Source organism: Zootoca vivipara, chromosome 1, assembly GCF_963506605.1.
Source record: "Zootoca vivipara chromosome 1, rZooViv1.1, whole genome shotgun sequence".
In the NCBI taxonomy this organism is placed as follows: domain Eukaryota; kingdom Metazoa; phylum Chordata; class Lepidosauria; order Squamata; family Lacertidae; genus Zootoca; species Zootoca vivipara.
Window position 1 is genome coordinate 115,671,923 of NC_083276.1, and position 21,896 is coordinate 115,693,818.

A 21,896-nucleotide genomic window follows, 5' to 3' on the forward strand; every position below is an offset into this window, starting at 1 on the left:
GTTAGAGTGCTGGACTAGGACCTGGGAGGCCAGGGTTCAAATCCCACCTTCGCCATGAAGCTCATTGTGTGACCTTGGGCCAGTCACTGCCTCTCAGCCTAACCTACCTCACAGGGTAGTTGTGCGGATTAAAGGAGGAGGGTGAGAACTCCTTGGGGAGGGGGTATAAATGCAATAAATGAAAGATGAAATAAATAACTGGTATAGCAGGGAAGTCGTTTTTACAGTAGCAATTCAATTACATACTTCTGCCCTAACTCTGCACACCTAATAAGGATTTTGAATGTGTGGATGACATCAGTGGAGAGAGAAATAAAGAAATTGCCTTTGACAAGTTTTGCTTTCCAATATGGTGTTCGTATTTCTGTGAATAATTTTCAAACTAATACTAGCATGAATGAGAACTAGGTCTGGTAAGTGTGTGCCGTTCTCTTTGGGGAAATAGTAGCTGTTGTATTGCTGATTTATTGTCTTTTGCATGACTCTCCCAGGCAAATTTGCAAGCATCCTATTAAAAGCAGTTCCAGAAAACTACTGGATATGTTTACAAATAACTCAGAATGAACACCTAAATCAGAGACCTTTTCATTCAGTGGAAAAAACTTGTTCAAACAAAAACATCTTCAGTTGTTCCCAGAAAGCACAGAGAGTGGACACCCACAAAATAGGAGCAACCACACTGAAAGTTGAAGAAGCAAAACTGGATTTCCTGTTTACATCACATTTAACACTTTATAGGCATACGTGCATGTGGATGATTACCATTATTTGCATGCTCACTAAGTGGAATTTCCCTTGTTTACAGTGTTTTGCTCAGTATTGTTTAAAAGAAAAACATAGAACCATAGCTGCCAAGTCTCCCGTATTCCCCGGGAAACCCCCGTTTTTCCAGCTGTTCCCAGCTGAAAAAACAGATTTTTTTGTTTTTCCCCAGTTTATTCTGGCGCGGCGGCCATTTTGGAACTGGGCGGAGCATGCTCAGAAGCGACTTTTGATGCTGCTTTGCCCAGTTCCAAAATGGCTGCAGTGTGACTTCTGGCACGGCGGCCATTTTGGAACTGGGCAGAGCAGCATCAAAAGCCGCTTCTGAGCATGCTCCGCCCAGTTCCAAAATGGCGGCAGCGCTACTTCCGGTCTGCTACTTCCGGTCCGATCCCTCATTTCTCCGACAGGAACTTGGCAGGTATGCATAGAACGGACAAGCAATATTAATTGGTACATTATTTTCCTTTCTCTGTAAATTCAAAAGTTTATGGCACATGGGGCCTCTCACTCTGAAATAATTTTACGAGCAAATACCACGAAGCAGTAATTAAAACCTCCTGCTTCTTATTTTGTTTATGTAACCCTAGTCAGGAGAATTAATGGGGTTGGTGAATTTGGTGAAGCTACCTGTTTTTATTAGCAGCATAACACTTCTTGTTAGCTCTAAGCCAGGCATCCCCAAACTTCAGCCCTCCAGATGTTTTGGACTACAATTCCTATCTTCCCTGACCACTGGTCCTGCTAGCTAGGGATCATGGGAGTTGTAGACCAAAACATCTGGAGGGACACAGTTTGGGGATGCCTGCTCTAAGCTAACAACATTTCACTGACTCTGTTTTCCAGTTAACATTTTGATTGGAAAACTGATCGTATAATTCTATTTCATTTTCGTTTAACTTTCCATTCTCTCTCTCCCTCTCCCCTTCTCCCTGTGAGTTCAGGGGGATGGTGTGGGAAGAAAACTTATATTTGGAATAGCTATATTAATATAAATAATCAATAGTCAACCTTCTTGATCAATAGGAGAGCCAGGCACCTACTGTTCAATATTCAACAGTATTAAAAAATAAATAAAAAAAATGCTAAAGAAAAGCTCCTTTCCTAAATCACTTGCCGGTATGTGAGAATGTGCAAAGGAAGACAAATTTTAGAAATAGCATAGCAATCCAAATCAGATTATAACATAAAATAAAGGTAAAGGTAAAGGGACCCCTGACCATTAGGTCCAGTCGTGACCGACTCTGGGGTTGCGCGCTCATCTCGCATTATTGGCCGAGGGAGCCAGCGTATATCTTCCAGGTCATGTGGCCAGCATGACAAAGCCGCATCTGGCAAACCAGAGCAGCACATGGAAACGCCGTTTACCTTCCCGCTGTAGCGGTTCCTATTTATCTACTTGCATTTTGACGTGCTTTCGAACTGCTAGGTTGGCAGGAGCTGGGACCGAGCAACGGGAGCTCACCCCGTCACAGGGATTCGAACCGCCGACCTTCTGATCAGCAAGCCCTAGGCTCAGTGGTTTAACCACAGCGCCACCTGGGTCCCCATAACATAAAATACATGACTCAAATGTGGAAGTGGTGGTTCACATATGGATAATGCACACAAGTTCACACACAAGAACCTGCTGTTGAGGAAAAGGAAATCTACCACAAATCTGTTGGGGAAAAGGAAATCTACCATCTTAACTTCTGATGGGTGACAAATGCCAACATTTTGGGGGTTGAAGTATAAATTTATGGGATTTAGACCGCTCAGAGCTTTTCTGAATTGGGCTGGCCCTGTGGAATCACCCAAATCGTGAATCAGTCCAGCTGGGAGCCCTACCTACTGTGCCTTCCTTTCTTATAATGGCCTAGCTTTTCCTGATGACATATTTCTAGACCAGACGTCCTCAACCTTTTGAGGCTTATGGGCAGATTTGGGAATACCACATATAGGGTGGTGCTACTGAAATTAATGAATCTAATTGAGTCATGTTCATTAATTTCAATGAATCTATTCTGAGTCGAAAGTTAGTTGAATACCACCCATAGTCTATAAATATGACTTCCTCCTTTGCCAGGCCCTTGACCATCAGGTGGATCCATGGGAAATTAATTACCACCAAGAACCCCTGGGAACTTGATTTCTTGTGGTTCCTAATTGGCTCTGGGCATTGCCATGCATGCTTCCAACAGTGTTTTGGGCCTGCCAGAACCCCCACTGAGTCCTCTTGCCACTGATGCTACTAGGTAAGTTTGGAATGGGAAGGTAGTGATGTCGAAAGCTCACAGCACTGGCTGGGTTAGGAAGCCCTGTTTTTATTAGGGCAGGGGTGCCCAAACATTTTTCAAAGAGGGCCAGATTTGATGAATTTAGGGTTAGAATCGTTGAGCTTTTTTATTTCTGTTTTTTTGCAATTTTACCCCAAAGTTGTTGAGGTTTTTTTTAGGATTTATCCCCAGGACATATACTGCCACGGGGGCAGGATTAGGCCCACAAAGCGGACTTTGGACATGCCTATATTAGGGCCTTTAAAACAATCAGTCTAAAAATTAAAAATTGGGAAACCCAGCCAAATGGGTGGAGGTATAAATATTATTATTATTATTATTATTATTATTATTATTATTAGCCATTCCAAGTAAGGCTATGGGAAATCTGCCCTTAAATAATTTCCAGTTGCATGTCTGAAGTGGGTGGCACACTAAACTTTTCTGTATGGTTTGTGCCCTTGGTCGTTTGCAAATCTGAGAGTGTTTCGGAGCTCAAATCTCCCTGACATGTTTTGAACATTCGAGAGTTTTCAGGTACTGCTCATACAACTTGTAGAAAGAATTGTAGCCAGTATATGCAAACCGCTAAGCTTCCTAAGCAACTGGGCTCCTTGGATAAGCTAATGTATACAGCGCTTGAATGTTTTGACACTTGAGCACTCACAGCTAGTGAATAAAAACACTGGGCGCTTTCAAATGGGAGTTTATTATGCAATCTTGGCAGTTTGGTACATGCAAGTTTTATGCGGGGTCCATTTGATGTCATCAAAACAGCAGTCCATACTTTCATTACATTTAATCTCGATTTTTTTCCACCCTTGGAAAATCCAGGTAATAAAAAGAGGCTATTATATATCCACATGTTAGCACAAAAATTCCATATTTTGGGGTGGTGTGTCACATGTGTGGTCATGTTTTGGTTAGTATTCTCGGTCACCAATATCCCCATCCAGGGCTGGCCCTGCTGCCTCCACACTGATTTGGAGCAAGATTTTGTGGAACTCATTCAATCTCACCTATGCTGGTGGTTCTAGGGACCCAGGTGGCGCTGTGGTTAAACCACTGAGCCTAGGGCTTGCTGATCAGAAGGTCGGCGGTTCGAATCCCTGTGACGGGGTGAGCTCCCGTTGCTTGGTCCCAGCTCCTGCCAACCTAGCAGTTCGAAAGCACGTCAAAATGCAAGTAGATAAATAGGAACCGCTACAGCGGGAAGGTAAACGGCGATTCCATGTGCTGCTCTGGTATGCCAGAAGCAGCTTTGTCATGCTGGCCACATGACCTGGAAGCTATACGCCGGCTCCCTCGGCCAATAATGCGAGATGAGCGCGCAACCCCAGAGTCGGTCACGACTGGACCTAATCGTCAGGGGTCCCTTTACCTTTACCTTTTATGCTGGTGGTAGAGGTGGCGGCGGTGGCAGCAAAACTTCGTGTTTTGCCTCAAACAGCAAAACGAGACACACCACCCCTTGGTCACTACTTCCGTCTCTCCTCACCTGAGCATAATCTAGCCATTTTCTTTTCGACATCCCAAATGGTGCAAGTATACCTATTTCAACTAATTGTCTCATGCTAAAAGCACAGCCAGATTTTAATGATCAAGTCTGGAGGAGCTGTTTTCTCAAGATCTCCACACAGTAAATGCAGATTACCTTGGAGACAGGAATTGCAGCCTCAGCAAATAAATAATATGGAGGTTTTGTGCAACAACAACAACAACAACAACAACAATAATAATAATAATAATAATAATAATTTATTGTTTATACCCCGCCCATCTGGCTGCGTCTCCCCAGCCACTCTGGGCGGCTCCCAATCGAATATTAAAACAATACAAATATTAAAAGCTTCCCTAAACAAAGCTGCCTTCAGATGTCTTTTAAAATTAGGATAGCTGCATATTTCCTTGACATCTGATGGAAGGGCGTTCCACAGGGCGGGTGCTCCTACCGAGAAGGCCCTTTGTCTGGTTCCCTGAAACCTCACTTCTCGCAATGAGGGAACTGCCAGAAGGCCCTTGGCGCTGGATCTCAGTGTCCGGGCTGAACAGTGGGGGTAGAGACACTCCTTCAGGTATACAGGACTGTTTAGGGCTTTAAAGGTCAACACCAACACTTTGAAGTGTGCTCAGAAACAAACTGGGTGCCAGTTTAGATCTCCGAGGACCAGTGTTATGTGGTCCCAGCGGCCTCTCCCAGTCACCAGTCTAGCTGCCATATTCTGGATTAGTTGCAGTTTCCGGGTCACCTTCAAAGGTAGCCCCACATAGAGCGCATTGCAGTAATCCAAGCGGGAGATAACCAGAGCATGCACCACTCTGGCGAGACAGTCCACGGGCAGGTAGGGTCTCAGCCTGCGTACCAGATGGAGCTGATAGACAGCTGCCCTGGACACAGAATTAACCTGTGCCTCCATGGACAGCTGTGAGTCCAGAATGACTCCCAGGCTGCGCACCTGGTCCTTCAGGGGCACAGTTACCCCATTCAGGACCATGGAGTCCTCCACACCTGCCTGCCTCCTGTCCCCCACAAACAGCACTTCTGTCTTGTCAGGATTCAACCTCAATCCGTTAACCGCCATCCATCCTCCAACCGCCTCCAGGCACTCACACTGGACCTTCACCGCCTTCACTGGTTCTGATTTGAAAGAGAGGTAGAGCTGGGTATCATCCGCATACTGATGAACACCCAGCCCAAACCCCCTGATGATCTCTCCCAGCGGCTGCATGTAGATGTTAAAAAGCATGGGGGAGAGGACAGAACCCTGAGGCACCCCACAAGTGAGAGCCCAGGGGTCTGAACACTCATACCCCACCAATTTATCACATTTTTGCCATATTTAGCAGCTTGATATAGCTAAGCATTACTCTCGTTCAAGATCTCTGCTTTTATTTTTTTTAAGGCACCAACTGGAAATGGATATTGCCCCCTTCACAAAAAAAGCACACGTTTTCTAGAAACATGACCATTAGAGGCTGGCAACCTTTGCTGTCAGAGTCATTTTTTAAAAAGGTACGCACGTACAGAAATACCTATGTGCCTGCTCTAGTCAGAGTAAGTAGAGACATCAAGGAACAAACAAACAAATAAATAAAATCCAGCACAGTAATAGTCCATCAAGCCAAACCCATTGGTGTGGAATAGCAAATGGTAATAATGATGATAATAATTTGTTATTTATACCCCACCCACCTGGCTGGGTATCCCATTGGGCCTCTGACTGAAAAAAATGAGTGGAATGAGTGGAAGCCGATGTACTAATTGCATACAAAGGGGGGGGGACTCATTTGTGATGTAAGACCTCAGCCTGGAAGCATGTGTTTAAAAAAATGACTTTCCATAATCATGATGAAAAGGGAAATTAGATTAACACAATTGGCTATGCTATATCATACTTGTGCTGATATGTGCAATATGTACAATTCTAAAAGATGCATGTATCTTGTAAGGTCTGTAGCGCACCACTGCATGATGTCTCCCAGATTATACTACAGTACATATAATTCCAGCACCATCAATGGATTTGTGGTATTATAAAAGGAATTTAAAACAATTGGTTCACAACTGGTACCAATAATTTGCCACCACTGCAGGAGTTCAAGCCCAATGAAATATGTTGGTAATTAGGAGCAATTGTCGCAGACCTACAACTATTCATTATTAGGTCTTCTAATGTGTTTGGGGGGAAGTACATTATGCGAATGTGACAAAGGATAAATTAAAATCAAGGACATCTCAAGTAAAAAAACCAACAAACAACCCCAAATGATAGCATGTGTTTCAGTCATTGTTAATGAGTTCTTTAACATGCAAAAATAATTTCACAGCATTCAAACATTTAACATCATCTGTCCTTGACACACAATGTTAAAGTAGTTTAGATCACCTGTTTCTGCAATAAATACACTTTTTTCACTTTAAATGTAAGGGGCTAACAGGTGAGCATATTGAAGAATATGTTGAATTTGCTGCTATTGAATTTGCTGCTTGGCTAGATTTTGCTTGTTGTTGTTGTTGTTTTAGTCACCTCAGCTTATGAACGTTTGGGTTGTAAAAGTTGAGGTCCTCAGAAGTGATACTGGACATATCAGAGTTTTGCAAAATTGTAAAAAAAACCAAATCTCTGTGCCTTAAAACAACTCCAAAAAAGGACTGCTTTTGGTACACTGTGGTATGGATTGAATAGCTGAAGTTTGGGTGCTTGGCTGTGGTTGGGGGGTATGTGGGTGGATATGGGCCTATTCCAGCTTCCTGATTCTATGAAAATGTTGCATTAGAAAATGAGATAGTGTTGATTCTAGTAATCATACTGAGGTTTCATTTTTAAAAAATGTTCTATTTCACTCTCATTTTTAATGAACTGGAGTGGCCACCTTCCTAGGCTAGGGAGCTGCTTGAAAAGCATTGGTATGGAGAGAGTCCTGTCCAACCTTAATCCAAGTTTGGCACTATGTTTGCTTCAGTTTTCTTCCCTCTCAAATGTCTTTCCTCATCTGCTGCAATGTTCCCAAGGAACATAACCTGTGTCACAAATAAGACTGCCCTTAAAATGAAGCAGGCTAAAGCGGGTGGTCATTAGTTGAGCATGTGGTACTAAGCCTCTAGCATATAGTTGCCTTTCTTCTTTAAACCTCAAATAAGAGATTTACACATTTTCAAAAATCTTTCCACTCTCAGATTAATAAATAAAATTCCCAGCTCTCCTGCTGGAAGCAACACTGAAATTAGAATAAGTTCAAAGTCTGCTGCGTCTCGTGGGCAAAGCAAGAAGCTCTTTCAACAAGATACTTGGGACCAGGGTAGGTTAACAATTTTGGAAGCTCCGTATCCCATCAAGAGGGGTTTGTTTGAATTTTGAGCTCCCTATCATTCATCATATGAATGTGTGCTTTAAAATGATATAAATTCCACAAAACGTCACTTGTGACATTGGAAAAGAGAGGCCTTTTTTACTAGCTTCCTCTAAAGTATGCAACTTTAGAGACAGGAATGCTCCAGGGAAGAGAGACCTGTTTTGTCCCTGTTTTAATCTACTACAGTAAATCCGCAGTTCATGAGGGATTACGCTCTGGGAGTCACACCTAAAGCCAAAATCACATATAGTCAAAACCCACTGGGTTCAATGGCAGGCAGGATTCTCTTTTTCCCCAGAACCTTGCTCCATTTTTAATTGTTTTATATCTATTTGTCACCTGTGTAAAACTTAATAATAACAAAAATAGTAACAATAATTTTGCAACTCTGGGCTGCTTCCAACACATATAAAGGTAAAGGAAAAGGGACCCCTGACCATTAGGTCCAGTCGTGACTGACTCTGGGGTTGTGCGCTCATCTCGCATTATTGGCCGAGGGAGCCGGCGTATAGCTTCCAGGTCATGTGGCCAGCATGACAAAGCCGCTTCTGGCAAACCAGAGCAGCACATGGAAACGCCGTTTACCTTCCCGCTATAGCGGTTACTATTTATCTACTTGCATTTTGATGTGCTTTCGAACTGCTAGGTTGGCAGGAGCTGGGACCAAGCAACGGGAGCTCACCCCGTCACAGGGATTCGAACCGCTAACCTTCTGATCAGCAAGCCCTAGGCTCAGTGGTTTAGCCTGCAGCACCACCTGGGTCCATATAAAGCAAACATTAAAAAACCTCCTGATGCAGGGTTGCCTTCAGATGTCTCCTAAAGGTCAGATAGTTGTTTATTTCCTTGACATCTGGTGGAAGGGCGTTCCACGGGGTGGGTGCCACCACCGAGAAGGCCCTCTGCCTGGTTCCCTGTAGCTTCACTTCTCGCAGTGAGGGAACCGGCAGAAGGACCTCGGAGCTGGACCTCAGTGTCCAGGCTGAACGATGGCGGTAGAAACGGAGCTGAATCACACAAGTTTAAATGCACGTAAGTTGCAGACTTGCTGTACTATAAAGTGACATTCATGGATTTCTACCTCTCCAGCCTCCTACGCCTCCAACGGCACCACAGCAGAGCCCACTGTGTACTAAAACCATTTGTCCCTGCTATGTGTTCTAAAGGAAAGCCGAGGAAGTAGGCGCTCCACTCTGATCCCCAGGCTTCCCTCGTGTTATGGTAGGTGAAAACTGCCAGACTACACTGGAAGGCAGAAGAGGTCTTCAGCCAAGTGGCTGAACCTCTGGAGAAGTGCTTGAACATTATCCTGACCTCCTCCTGCTTTCTCACAAGTGTGCATGTTTGTGTGGTTTTAAAACTAGAACTGTACTTCCAGTTTAGCTGAGTCCTCCCCGGTTGTGCAAATTATCGCATGCCGCTGGTCAGCAAGAGAGGCCAGACAAGTCACCCCAAACCATTTTTTTAATACAATCAAGTCATTTTATTTTAGGCCTGCTATTTTGCAAATAAGTGCACAGTGGATTCCATTAAGAGTGTCCTAATGACATTGTCAAAGCCCATTTTGTACATTCGTGGAATAACTTTTCCAGCGAGCCTCTGTTAAGACATGAGAGTATGTGATTATATACACCCAATTTCCTGTTTAATAAACAAAAAGCAGCTGTTACAAAAGTGTGTGTTACCGTTGCGTTTCTGTGTAACTTAGCAAGATGTACAAAAATGTGTAAAGGTTAGGTCTCCTAGTGGAAAACGGTTACATTAAGCACAGGACAGAAAAGCAATATTTTAATAATGACGACTGTTTGCCTGTGGAGGATTATAGCATTTATAAAATGCATTTCAAGTGTTCAAAGCACATTGTTGCAGTATCTCAAGCCTTATAATAGCCATGTAAGGTATGCTAGCATTGCCTTCCCTATAATGCAATGGAAGTGTGCAGGGACAGGGTATATTAGCCAAATATTGCCAGCAGCACCCATTCTTCTTCACCTCCCCTCCTAATATTGGACATGTGAGAAGCCTTCAACTGGTCCCAATGGTTCAAGGGCATTTTGTGAAAGGGGGGAGGGTTAACCCTCCCCATGTATTGCCAGATATACACACCATGCTGAAATTTGGGTTGAAAAGTCATTCTGCTTCAAATGGGTTTAAAGAAATGTGCATTGTTTAATATAACTTCAGCACCACGTTCCTCAGAATCCCTCCTTTTCTTGCCTTTCCTCATCAACGTCTGTTTGCTTTGCCAGATTTTGTATCCTTTTGCTATATTTCCCTCATTTGGGCAAGGCTTCCTATAGCCCAAGTACAGGAAGACTTCTTTGCCCAACTGCTAAAGGCACAGGAGTCCTACACAACATACACATCACAGCTGCCATCATCATCTTGGGATTTGTTTGTCATTAGTTACCTAAGGGGTGTTATGAATAAGCCCCAGTTATGACCCTCATTGCTGGGACTGCAGTGGCCATCATCGGTCAAAGCAGGCGTGTCTTCTCCAGAACACCCTCTGCTGAATACATAAATTGGACTACATGTCACTACGGTGGATGTTGACTGTTGTGGGTTAAAACCTCCAGTGTATATGGACTGATGGATATTTCAAGGTTATATCCCCCAAAGAAGTACTTTGTTCATACACCGCTAAAACTGGTAGCTGGTACTGTTGTCTGGTCAGTGACTTGACACTTGACAGCAGCAAATGTGTTGTTGTTTTGGGTGGGGATGCCTTCATCCTCTAGGAAAAGTAGTGTTGACTGTGCCCTAAAGACCTACAAACAGTCCCCAAGGGAGTTCATCTACCTAAGACTTACTGCCGGCATCCTTGCATTCCACTCTTTGGGTGGGGTGTTTCACAAGTGCAAGAATTCAGCTTACTCTGAACATGATTTCCAACTTGGGCTGCAGAATCAATCGCCAGCTTGCAGAGCCATTATGCCACAAAGATTTCCTTGAACTGCAGACTTAATAAGTCTGGCACAAGGCAGCTTTTATGTAAAGCTTGAAAAGTTAGTCCTTGGTCTTTGGCCACGAATGAAGAATGCTTGGCCTTGTGCATAGTCTGTCCTGCATGGCTGCACTTCTGGCAATAGTTCCACCCAGTATCATTGATGGCACTTGAGCACGACACTGCCCTGAACGAACTCTTCCTACAGAAAGGCAACAGGGTGCAGAGATACAGAGCGACATCAGATCTTTGTATTAATGCTCTGCAACAGATAATCCTGTGTGACGAGAACTTCTTCCTTCATAGGCAAGCAACTGAGCATTGAGTTGCTTTAAATTTCAGCTTGTCCACAAGATAATTAAGTAACTAAAGGACAAAGCATGTCTTTCAAGGCCAAGCACATCTTTGGTGTTCTATCCACAGTGGTTGGTTTCCCCCCTCCCATGAGGTTCTGATTTGTACACCGTCCTTGAAGCTGGAAGTTGAAGCCAAAGACTGACCATTCTGTATTCCTCGTTCAAACCACCCGCAGAATATACTAGCCTCGGTTTGTTTGAGAATGTTTATTATGTGCAAAGTTCTCTTGCTGAAGTTTTTTTTGTGGTTTTTTTAATACACCTCTTCTCTTCCGTTGAGGCAGATTTGGAAATCAAACCAGAAACTTCAGACTTTACTATGATGGAAAACACTTCGTTGGAGAGAAACGTTTTGAGTCTATCCACGACCTGGTGACAGATGGATTGATCACCCTTTATATTGAAACCAAGGCAGCAGAATACATTGCCAAGATGACCATAAATCCAATTTATGAACACATAGGATATACAACTTTAAGCAGAGAGCCAACAAACAAGAAGCATACAGTGGCTGTGAGAGATACACTTGATGGCAAAGAGTCTGCAGGAGACAATGACATAGTAGAAAAAAGGGTAAGTTACTCAATCACAATTTTATTCTTCCAACACTTTCCCAAAGTTCCTAATCCGATTTGAAAAATAAGACATTGTCGTACAGGACAGTGGGTATGAAAGAAAGGAACAACACTGTTTTAAAGAAATTAAAAGCATTTTAGAGCATAAATACATTTTATGCTTCATCCAGTGTATTAGGTACAGTGAAATTACAGGTCAAGTGTTTAAATGCAAAGTACCCCACCCCACCCAATCTTTCAGTAATTTAAGTAAGGTATGCTTACTCAGTAAATATCAGTTATTTTTAAAAGATTCTTCCTCACTTTTTCACTGTGAAAGTCCTCAAGGGTGTAATGAAAGTTTAAGAACAAAGGGCATGCTATTTGTTGTAATATACTAAATGCTAACAGTCAAAAATATTGTTTATAATGGGGGGAAAAACCACTAATTTGTTTTTTATAATTTTAAACAAAATTTTAACAAAGAGAATGAGGAGAGGGTACAGGATAGGGATATGCAACAATCAGAAGAATTGGACCCTGAATTGGTGCTTTGGAAAACAACCTAGTTTGGATACTTCAACTCTTGCTCAGAGTCCTAATTCACTTCACAGGGAAAGTCATTCACAATGGAGAAAAAAAACAGATCTCCACCCCCACCTCACCCCTTTTGAAGGAAGCGGATGAAATTTACAGGCATTGGTAGTACCTCCAGAGTGGATTGGCTCTGCCAAACGATTTGAGGATTTTTTTGTGCACATTTTAAAAGTTTTTGAATTAAAAAATAGTCTATAACTTTAAAAGTTTTGGGGCAGAATTGGATGAAATTTAGAAACACGTCTGCTCCTTCTTAGGATTTTAATCTTGCCAAATTTCAGAAGGCTGACTAGAGTGGCTTCCACAAGACCAGCCTTTACAGTTTTGTGATGGGTAAACAAGGAATTATTTAATCCATCCTGGTGTTTTATGGGCAATCGATCTGAAAATATATCAGACACAAGGGCAGTTCCCTCTTAGGTACCGTAAGTAACCTGCCAGATTGCAGACAGACTGGTCCAGTGCTGTTTTGTGCTTGGCACTTTTTAAAGTTTATGTGGGAGCCAGGAGAGAGAACTAAAAGGGCTTCACTTTCCTTCCCCAACGCTCTGGGATTGGAAGAGTTTGGGTGATATCATTCCCTCGGATTACAAGGCTGGCCTGTCAGTCACAATGGAGCTCTCCTTCTCCCCATAGATGGTAAGCTTGAGACATTAGTTTCATGTTTAGCAGACATTGTCTGCAGCATTTTTGGCATCCAAAGAACTGAGTGAGGCTATTCCTGCTTCAAGGAATAGAGACTCCTTGTACTTACCCCACTTTGGCCGACAAACAGAATCCATCCAATGCACTGCTTTGGCTTGTGATTCATTATTCATCTAAAGCCGTGGTTCCCATCGTGGGGCACACGTCCCACAGGGGGGGCAATTTGATTTTTAAGGGGGGCAATTCGAGAATGAGTTATTAACAGTGAATGACCTTTTAGGCTTCCTCCACATGAATAGGAGTGGGCTTTTTGAATAATAATAATTATATGTCACCCGGGGGGGGGATCAGGATTTTAGAGATGCTTAGATGGGGCATGGCCAAAAAAAAGGTTGGGAACCATTGATCTAAAGCCATTAACATCCTGCTATACCCCTATATGTTGCTCACAACACAGAGCCTAGCTTCATGGTGACAGAAATATTAATGCAACAGTCTAAATATTATTTAAAAATTCCTTCCAGCAGCACCTTAAAGACCAACTAAGTTTTTTATTTTGGTATGAGCTTTCGTGTGCATGCACACAAAAGCTCATACCAAAATAAAAAAACTTAGTTGGTCTTTAAGGTGCTGCTGGAAGGAATTTTTGTTTGTTTGTTTCGGCCACATCAGACCAACACTGCTACCTACCTATAACTAGTCTAAATATTAAATACAGAAGGGGCTGTTTTGAGTTTTGTGGATTTTGATTAGTGTACTTTTTTAAAAATTATTATTATTGAAGCTGGACACTTATTTGTTCCTAGGCTTTTTATTTTTTGGCATTGTGGCCTTTGGTACAATCCTGATAAAATTTTGTTTTTTTTTAACTCTCCGGAAATAGCATGACTATTTGCTGTGCATATATACTTAAAATGTTACTGAAGAACACTGTGGTTCCTGGTGCTCTAGAAGGATATTTCAAACTCTTCCCCCCCCCCCCCATATTAAAATGATTATGATAACCAAAACCATGAAAAAGTTATTATAAAGAAAAATACAGCTCTGAAATGAAACAGAAGATCGTTACAAATATACAATATATATTGTACCTTCTCATCCTTTTGTTGCTATCATTCAAAAATAATAAATTCCATTAGTAACGCCTTTCTAAAGAATCCCCAGCAATGACACAGTTGGGTTTTGCCAAAGAAAGTACAGTATATGCACTGTGGGGGTTGCAAGCGTGTGTGTGTGTATTCTGGCCTATATGAATGGCAATTTGCAAGCCTGTTCTTGTAGTAGTACATTCATTGCTGGTAGTATTTGACGATATATGGTCAAATAAAATAAAATAACATCATTTTATTATACAGTCACAGACCCAGAACAATGTATGCTCAATTAGCCATATACCGTTGTTGTAAGGTAATGACTGGACAAAACAAATAGAAAGCAAAGGAAAATAATACTTAACACAAAGCCACAGGAGGGAAGAGCAGCACAGTGATTTAGCCTCTGATATACGTTGAATAGTATGGGGATACATCAGCCATAGGTAACCTGTCAAATCTCCTTAGCAGCTAGTTATTTCCATCCTTGCAGTGAGTAAGTAATGGGAATATGTGAGAGTCTGCCCACACATTACATTGGCCCCCCACATTGTCTCAGGATTATTGCAGGGCGGAAAGGATCATCCGCAGAAACAGTTTCACCCGTATGGATCATGAGTCTAGGACGTGACTGTCTCTTATTAATAGATCATGCAATTCCTTGCTGCACTCAGGAACTAGAGGCAAATTTGTGAAGAATAACCCTGACATTACTGAGAGACGTTGATCTAACTTTTGAAGGCAATTGTGGACTTTGTCTCATTGTCCTGTTGCTATTTATAAAAAGAACGATTGGGCAAAATCCTTCATTTCACCGTGTGATTTCTTGCCAATTTGAGGTATTGTTTCAAAGGAATAGCTATTGGCAAGGCTAGGTCATGTCATTGTAGGATGAAGATGATAGTTTAGCGACTCAATTTCACACAACGCTGAGAATGGATGCTTCTAAAGTGCTTTTACCTGGGGGGGGGGCTATCTCTAGCTTAAAATGCTAAGTAGCTTTGTGAACTCACTAGAACGGCAGTGGCTCAACAGCAAAATCATTTTAACAAAGTACAAGTGTAATCTTTCACTGAATGACTTTAGCAAAATTTATATCATTGTGGTTTGCAGTTATTTTCCAGTAGACAAAGTGTTAAATTATTTGGGCAGAGATTTTAGTTAGTGATAGGTGAATGGCCACTTTGAAACACTTTGGCTAGTCTGCAGTTTTCATTTACAGTTTCTGAACAGCTAGTTTGGATAACTTGCATCCAATTAAATCTGCAACAAATGATGTTTGTAGTAGCAAAATACACCAAATTCCTTCAGAGCTGAATCAGCTACATGAACTGAAGAACTGCAAAATTAATACGTCAGATAAGATTTTTAACTTTCACACCCATGAGGATCTAGTGAAACTCAAAAGGTTTCATGCCTATGGAGACAACAAAATATTATGGCCGGAGGTATGATGTTTTCACAGAAAGGGCTGATGTATTGCTTGCTGAACATCCACAAAATTGTATGTATGAGAATCAAGAATCGTATGAGTAAATATATATTAGTGTTGAGCTATATCACTGTGGCATTTCTGGGCTTTCTGAAAATTCACGAAGATTGTCTTAAACTTGCAGTTTTACTTAACAGCAGCTGGATTTCAAAAACCCATTTTGAATTAAAAGATTGATTTTCCAGAATGGCTTTTGGCCAAGGTTGAATTGCTATGCAGATTCCTGTACAAACCACTAACTACTGCATCTGACTAGATGCAACTATTTTGTAGGCCCATAAGCATCTCTCCCATTTCCCTTTCCCAGTGCAGCTAGGGAGCAGCACCCTGATTGAGAGTCTATAGTTCCCACAAAAAAGGGCACCCCATTTAACATTTACACATATACCAGTGTTCTCCCCATGCTCTTTATTTTGTTGGAGTTCCTAAGTCCACATGATATCACTGGCTTATATTATTATTATTATTATTATTTATTAAATTTCTATACCGCCCTATACCTGCAAGTCTGAGGGTGGCTACAACAGAAAATCAGAAAATCACAATATAAAAACACAAAATACACAATAGAAATAGAAACAACCCAATAAATTATAGCTCTGAACAGCTATAAAGTCATCTTATTTTGCATTCATCCCAAACCCTGTTCACACCTTGTAACCTAACTCCCAGGCACGTCAGTTGTTTCTCATACAAAACAAGTTGAATCCTATATTGATTGGGGTGTGTTATTTGCTTGGGTAATATATAACTGCATAAATAATTAGCATGATTTAGGTGTGGGTGATTTCTAAGTCTGCATGACTGTTTTTGGTGGTGTTTTTGGGGGGGGGTTAAAATCCCGCCGATGATCAAGGTAGCACTAATTTATGTAAGCTTTGTAACAGTGTTCCATAGGTTTCTGTAGCAGAAAGTCACATGAGAATGAAAATTCATTAGTTTAAAACCACCTTTTCTGATTAAAATCTCTTTTTCATAATCATAGCAGTGAAAGGGTGACCTTTTCCTGTCAGGTAGTTTTTGTTCTGCTTTTTATTGGCGTTCTCTAGATTTAATTTTCCGGGATCCAGAAATCATTTTCTGCTAATGTGACCCTAAAGTGTAATTGAAAATAAATCAGGTTTTAATAAATATAGGGGAAAAGGGAAACTGACAACTAGGAAATAAGCACGTCAAAATATAAACATGCTCTTTGCCATGGGAGGAAAGAAAAATATCAAAATGATTTATGTTAATACTTACAATTATTTATGATGTTTCAAGGATCTTGGAAGGTGCAGTCTTAATTATATAAGTGCAAAGTTGGTGGCCTGCTTATTTCTACTGGACTGGAAAATACTTCATTTTCTTAGACAGTCAATGCAGCTTCAGGGAACCAGTGAAATCAATGGAGTTATGTTACTTGTTCCTATTAATTCCACTGGGTCTACTTTTGAGTATAACTTACTTGGATACAACCCATTGCATTACCACTGTAAACAAAGCCATGCCTTATTCTCTACGAGTGACTTTTTCAATCCCCTTGCCTTAGAAATAGATCCATAGGGACAGCTGCTTGATGGAAGTTTGTAGCACAAGTGGCATTTTAAAATTTTATCTTATGTGGAGATCATGATCAATATCAGGTTTATTTCATAGCTATTCCACCACCACCAATTTTGGCAGAAATAGCTTGTCCTGTCAGCCATTTTTTTCTTGTGACCAAATATTCCCCAGTCAGGTGTGAAATGAAACCTCTTCACTAGGGCTACAAGATATAATAAGTTATTTAAAATGAAATAAAGCATGCATTGATTAACAAGGCAGTAGATTTAAAAAGAGAAAAATACTGTTTTAATACAAGTAACTATCAAAGCCCCAGATAGCAAACGTTCTCTTAAAAAAAATCCCCCAACTCTCATGCAGATGCCTTTCTAAGATAATTCTTGCCACAACACATCTGCATTGTCTCAAAGCTAACACCTAATATAAACTGCCATATGTCCGGAATTTCCCAGACTTAGCCAGGATTCATCCTTCAAAAATAGTGTTCGGGTGGGGTTTTCAAAAATCAGTAAAAATGTCCAGGAAAACCCAGGCATATGGCAGCTTATATCGGAAGTGTTGATACTTTGGCGAATTTCCTTGGGAAAGAATAGCTTTAAAACAAGCTCAGCAACTTTTGTGTCTGGATCTTCACTTTTTGAAATATGGCAGCCCTATCTAAGATTTATTCAAACCCAAATTAACCACAGTACAAAATCTGTGCACCACACATGAAATGAGAGTGGCTCATGTATACTTCAAGTCACTGCTTTTCTTAAAGAATAATGGGGAAGTAATGAATGGGAAAGACTTGGACTCCTTCTTCCCAAGTATTTTGCTATGAACAGTTGAGATGTAAAAATTGCCATTCTCAGCTGATAGAGGCTGTGTGCGTTTTGCATTCAGGTATCAATTACTAAGTACAAAATGCAAAGTAGCCTCGAAAATTGGATACAACATAAAATGAGTTTAACAAACTTGAAAGTGCATTCCAGTAGTGGGGGAGGAAAAATTAAATGCTTCTAGTTTATTGTTCACCTGAATGCTTCCCCACGTGTTAATCATGCCACCCCTTCCTTTATAAATATAGCTGTAGCATTAAATTCAAGAGCATGTTACATGCACTTGGCAGGTACATTCACAGAGGTATAAAAATCAGGCCCAGTCAATTTCATTTATTATTTATCATTTATTAAATTTGTATACCACTCTTCAGCTGTAAATCTTGCAGCAGCCCACAGCATACAATATAAAAACCCCCACACAAAATGCATAAGAAAAACAAGAACAAAAACATTGAATTGCATTTGCCAATCTACTGCCCATTTGCCCAGTTTTGAGACAGTGATTAGGAGCTCCTGGCAATTCCTTTCTGTTTCAACCTCCCTCAACATTTTTGGTATCTTCAAGCCCTCACTGCTCATTCTAATTATTGATCCATCAGTAGAGAGAGAAATGTCCACTTATTCCTGCTCTCTAGTTCCTGTTTCTTAACCAGTTACTGATTCACATGAGAACCTTTTCTCTTACTTACTCCATCCTTGCTAAGTTTCTGGTGAGCCACTCTCAGCCTGTGGCATCTTGACTTTCACACACAGAAATACCACATCCCACACCTGAGAAGAGGGACTCAGAAGGTGAGCTCCCTTTCCAAAATGTTGGACCCTTCCAGAACATGAAAACTAAGCCAAAGGATGGCTGCTTTGTCCAGTTTGCCAGGCCTATCAAAGCAACCTCCAGCACTCATGCTAGTTTGATATATATATATATATATATATATATATATATATATATATATATATATATATATATATATATGTAAATTGACCATGTCCATTAGTATCCATGTTTCACCAAAATCGCTTGACCAATTGCATTCAAATTTTGACACAATGCCGCATGCGAATATGAGAGCGACCCTGTACCGTTTTCAAAGACAGATGTCACACCTGTGCCAGGTAAAAACCCCAAAACCCCGTGTTCCAAAACACACCACTCAGACGAAAATGCATGCTGGGGGAAGAACCAGGTTGCAAACCAGCGCCCTCTAGCGGCGCCTACACTGGTACTGCACCTATAAAAACTCCCCTCTCAACAGCACCTCGGCTCCCATTTATATACTAGGCCAAAGCCTTTACAGACTAGGCCGAATGGAGGTACTGACTCGCCTGGGTGGGGCTTGGAGGTGGGGCTTGAGGGGCACGGGATAGGTCAGGACACAGTGGGGCCAGTCACAGGGATGAGCCGGGGGTGGGGGGAAGAGGGGGTGTGATACATCATGGGTCGGGACAGGGTGGGGGGAATCACAGGGATAAGCCGGGGCGGGGGGAGGAGAGGGTGGGATACATCATGGGTCGGCACAGGGGGGGGGGAATCACATGGATGAGCCACAGCAACTTGGCAGGGCCAGCTAATTCTAGTATAATTCTTACAATCAGTTGCCACACTTCCATCACTTGCTGGAAAAGGACATTTGGGGCATCCAGCTCAACCACTAATCCCATTTCAGTACCATCGTCCCAACTCATTTGGATGCTGTGGGGAATCATTATACAAGATGTAAGATGTTGGTGAAGAGGAAAGCGATGGTGACAGCCTTTTACGGAAAAAAGGGACTGAGCAAAGTACACGACAAGTGCAAAAGAAAAGGCATTTTGTGTTACCGTGAAATTGTTGTAGAAAGGTAAAGGGAGGTGCGTGTGAGAATAGTCATGAGCAATAGGATTCGTGTTCATCTGTCTCAATGCAATATGCAGCTTTCCTTCCTTTCCTGCTTGCACTACATTTCCAGGCATTAAAACTGAAGAGCAATCTCCTTAGTTTTTAAATGGCAGAGATGCCATTTTGCAATGATGCATGACTCATTCATCGCTCATTATCTTCCTGCTGATTTTTTTTTCCTTTTTTCTCTTGAGCCAGCAAGAAAGTCTCCTGTGGGAGGGGGATGAGTGAGCTTGAGCACCACGCTGCTTAAATTCTATCGCAGGCTCTTCGTTGGTTGCATGCCGTCTAACTCCAACCAGTCAGATTCATTGCTGCCGGCTAAAGCCCGCCCCCTCCTCCCTCTCCTTGCTAGACTGAGGTTAGCAGAGTGTCTGTTAACTGGAAACTGATTATATGCAGTATGTGAGCATCTTTTGATACAAAATGGTCATCAGTATGGTTGAATAGGGAAGAAAAGAGTCCAGAAAACGGCCTCTTCTGCATTCACTGCATAGCTTTCTAAATGGATGAAGACTTTCTGGGATTTCTTTTGTTAATAGGGACTCTGCTTTTGTTTACATTCAGACCCATAAGTTTTCAGGCTTGAATTAGAAAGCTTTTTTTTTTAAAAAAAAAGAAGCCCTCAAGAGAGAAGAAACCGCAGCAAAACCAGATTTTTCTTTTAAAGTAAAATAGTAATTGCATCAATGATGCCCTTCTTCAGCTCAGTTTAGGCTTCAGGGTAATAATGCTGCTTTCATTTTGCTTTTAACTCAAATTGAGATCCGTGCAAAGTTCTTGTTTTTATTTTACTTTTGGTGTTTGGGCTTTTTGGTTTTTTGGTTTCGGTTTTCGCCTGCCAGTTCTTCCAAAATGCCATCCAAAGAGTCTTGGTCAGGGCAAAAAGCTAATAGATCTGCCGTTCACAACTCCAAACAGGAGAGCCGTCAAAGAGATTTATTGATGGCAGCCTTGGGAATGCGGCTGGGCTTTCAAAAGTCATCTGTGACAATCTGGCAACCTCTTAAACTCTTTGCTTATTCGCAGCTGACATCACTTGTCAGAAGAGCAACTCTGAAAGAAAACGAACACATTCCAAAATATGAAAAGGTTCACAGTTTCAAGGTAAGGAGTTCAACTCTTTTATTATACCTATTCCTGGGCAGCTATTCCAGATTTGTTTGGGGCTGTTGGTTGGTTATTTGTTTGTCTGTGTGTTCCATTCTGAAGCTAGGCAAAAATCACCCTAGCAGTATCCCTTCAGTAAAGTAACATTGTGTATAGAATTAATTTGATTGATTCCTAATCTTAGCACGGTAGTTGGGTGTGTATGAACAACTAAAAAAGTCCGGGGAAATATTTTAGCTAAATTCTGGCTTTTAGTTCAGAGGTACATAAAGATTTTGTGTGAGAGAGACTTGATCTTTGATCAACGGATTTATTGATCTTATCTCTGTGCATTGTCATTAAGTGGTGTTAGATGCCAGAAGCATGCTTTTATTGCATCTGGGCAGAGCAGATGGTCTACATTTTCCTGCTTCCTAGCTCATTTCTCTCCCCCCCCCCACTCCTTCATTAATGAATTGACTGTGATGAAAAGAGCATGTTGTTACCATAGGGCTCTTAATGCCGGTGACTCTCAGAGACCCACATGGTTTTCTTATGTAGCTTCTGATTATTATTATTTTTTTATTATTACTATTTTAAAAACACACACACACCATACAATTGTCTTCTTCACTATTTCTTGGGAACCCTTAAAATTATCTTCTTGAGATGTGTATACTGAGCTAATGATAGTTATAGATAATTCATTACATTCATTCATTCTGATTGAATGGGTGCTTTAATTAAGGTCTTGTAAACAGAATGAGGACTTACTCATTGCCTTATTCCAAAAGAACAGAAACTGGTAGACCGCAGTAGGTTTTATGTTAGAAAAGAGGTTGCCATTAGGGGTCAGGGTAAAAATTTGGCCCACACTCCTCCCGAAGTGAAATATCTGTATTCCTTGTTTTTGAAAGCAGTCAGTGCTCAGGTGCTCTGATCCAGTGATCAGTTTTAGGCATGAATGCTCCATTGCATATACAAAGCTCACTCTTTGGGAATGCAT

General features: G+C 41.5%; 1 protein-coding gene across 1 annotated transcript in view; it reads left to right on the top strand.

The window, feature by feature from the left end:
• The window catches only part of CHN1 (chimerin 1), a 92,031-nt gene that overhangs the window by 40,484 nt on the left and 29,651 nt on the right, over window positions 1-21,896 (top strand). The window contains exons 6-7 of the mRNA XM_035134957.2: window positions 11,462-11,750; window positions 20,831-20,908. Of these exons, the coding sequence (XP_034990848.1) occupies window positions 11,462-11,750; window positions 20,831-20,908 (367 nt within the window). The remainder of the gene's footprint in view (window positions 1-11,461; window positions 11,751-20,830; window positions 20,909-21,896) is intronic.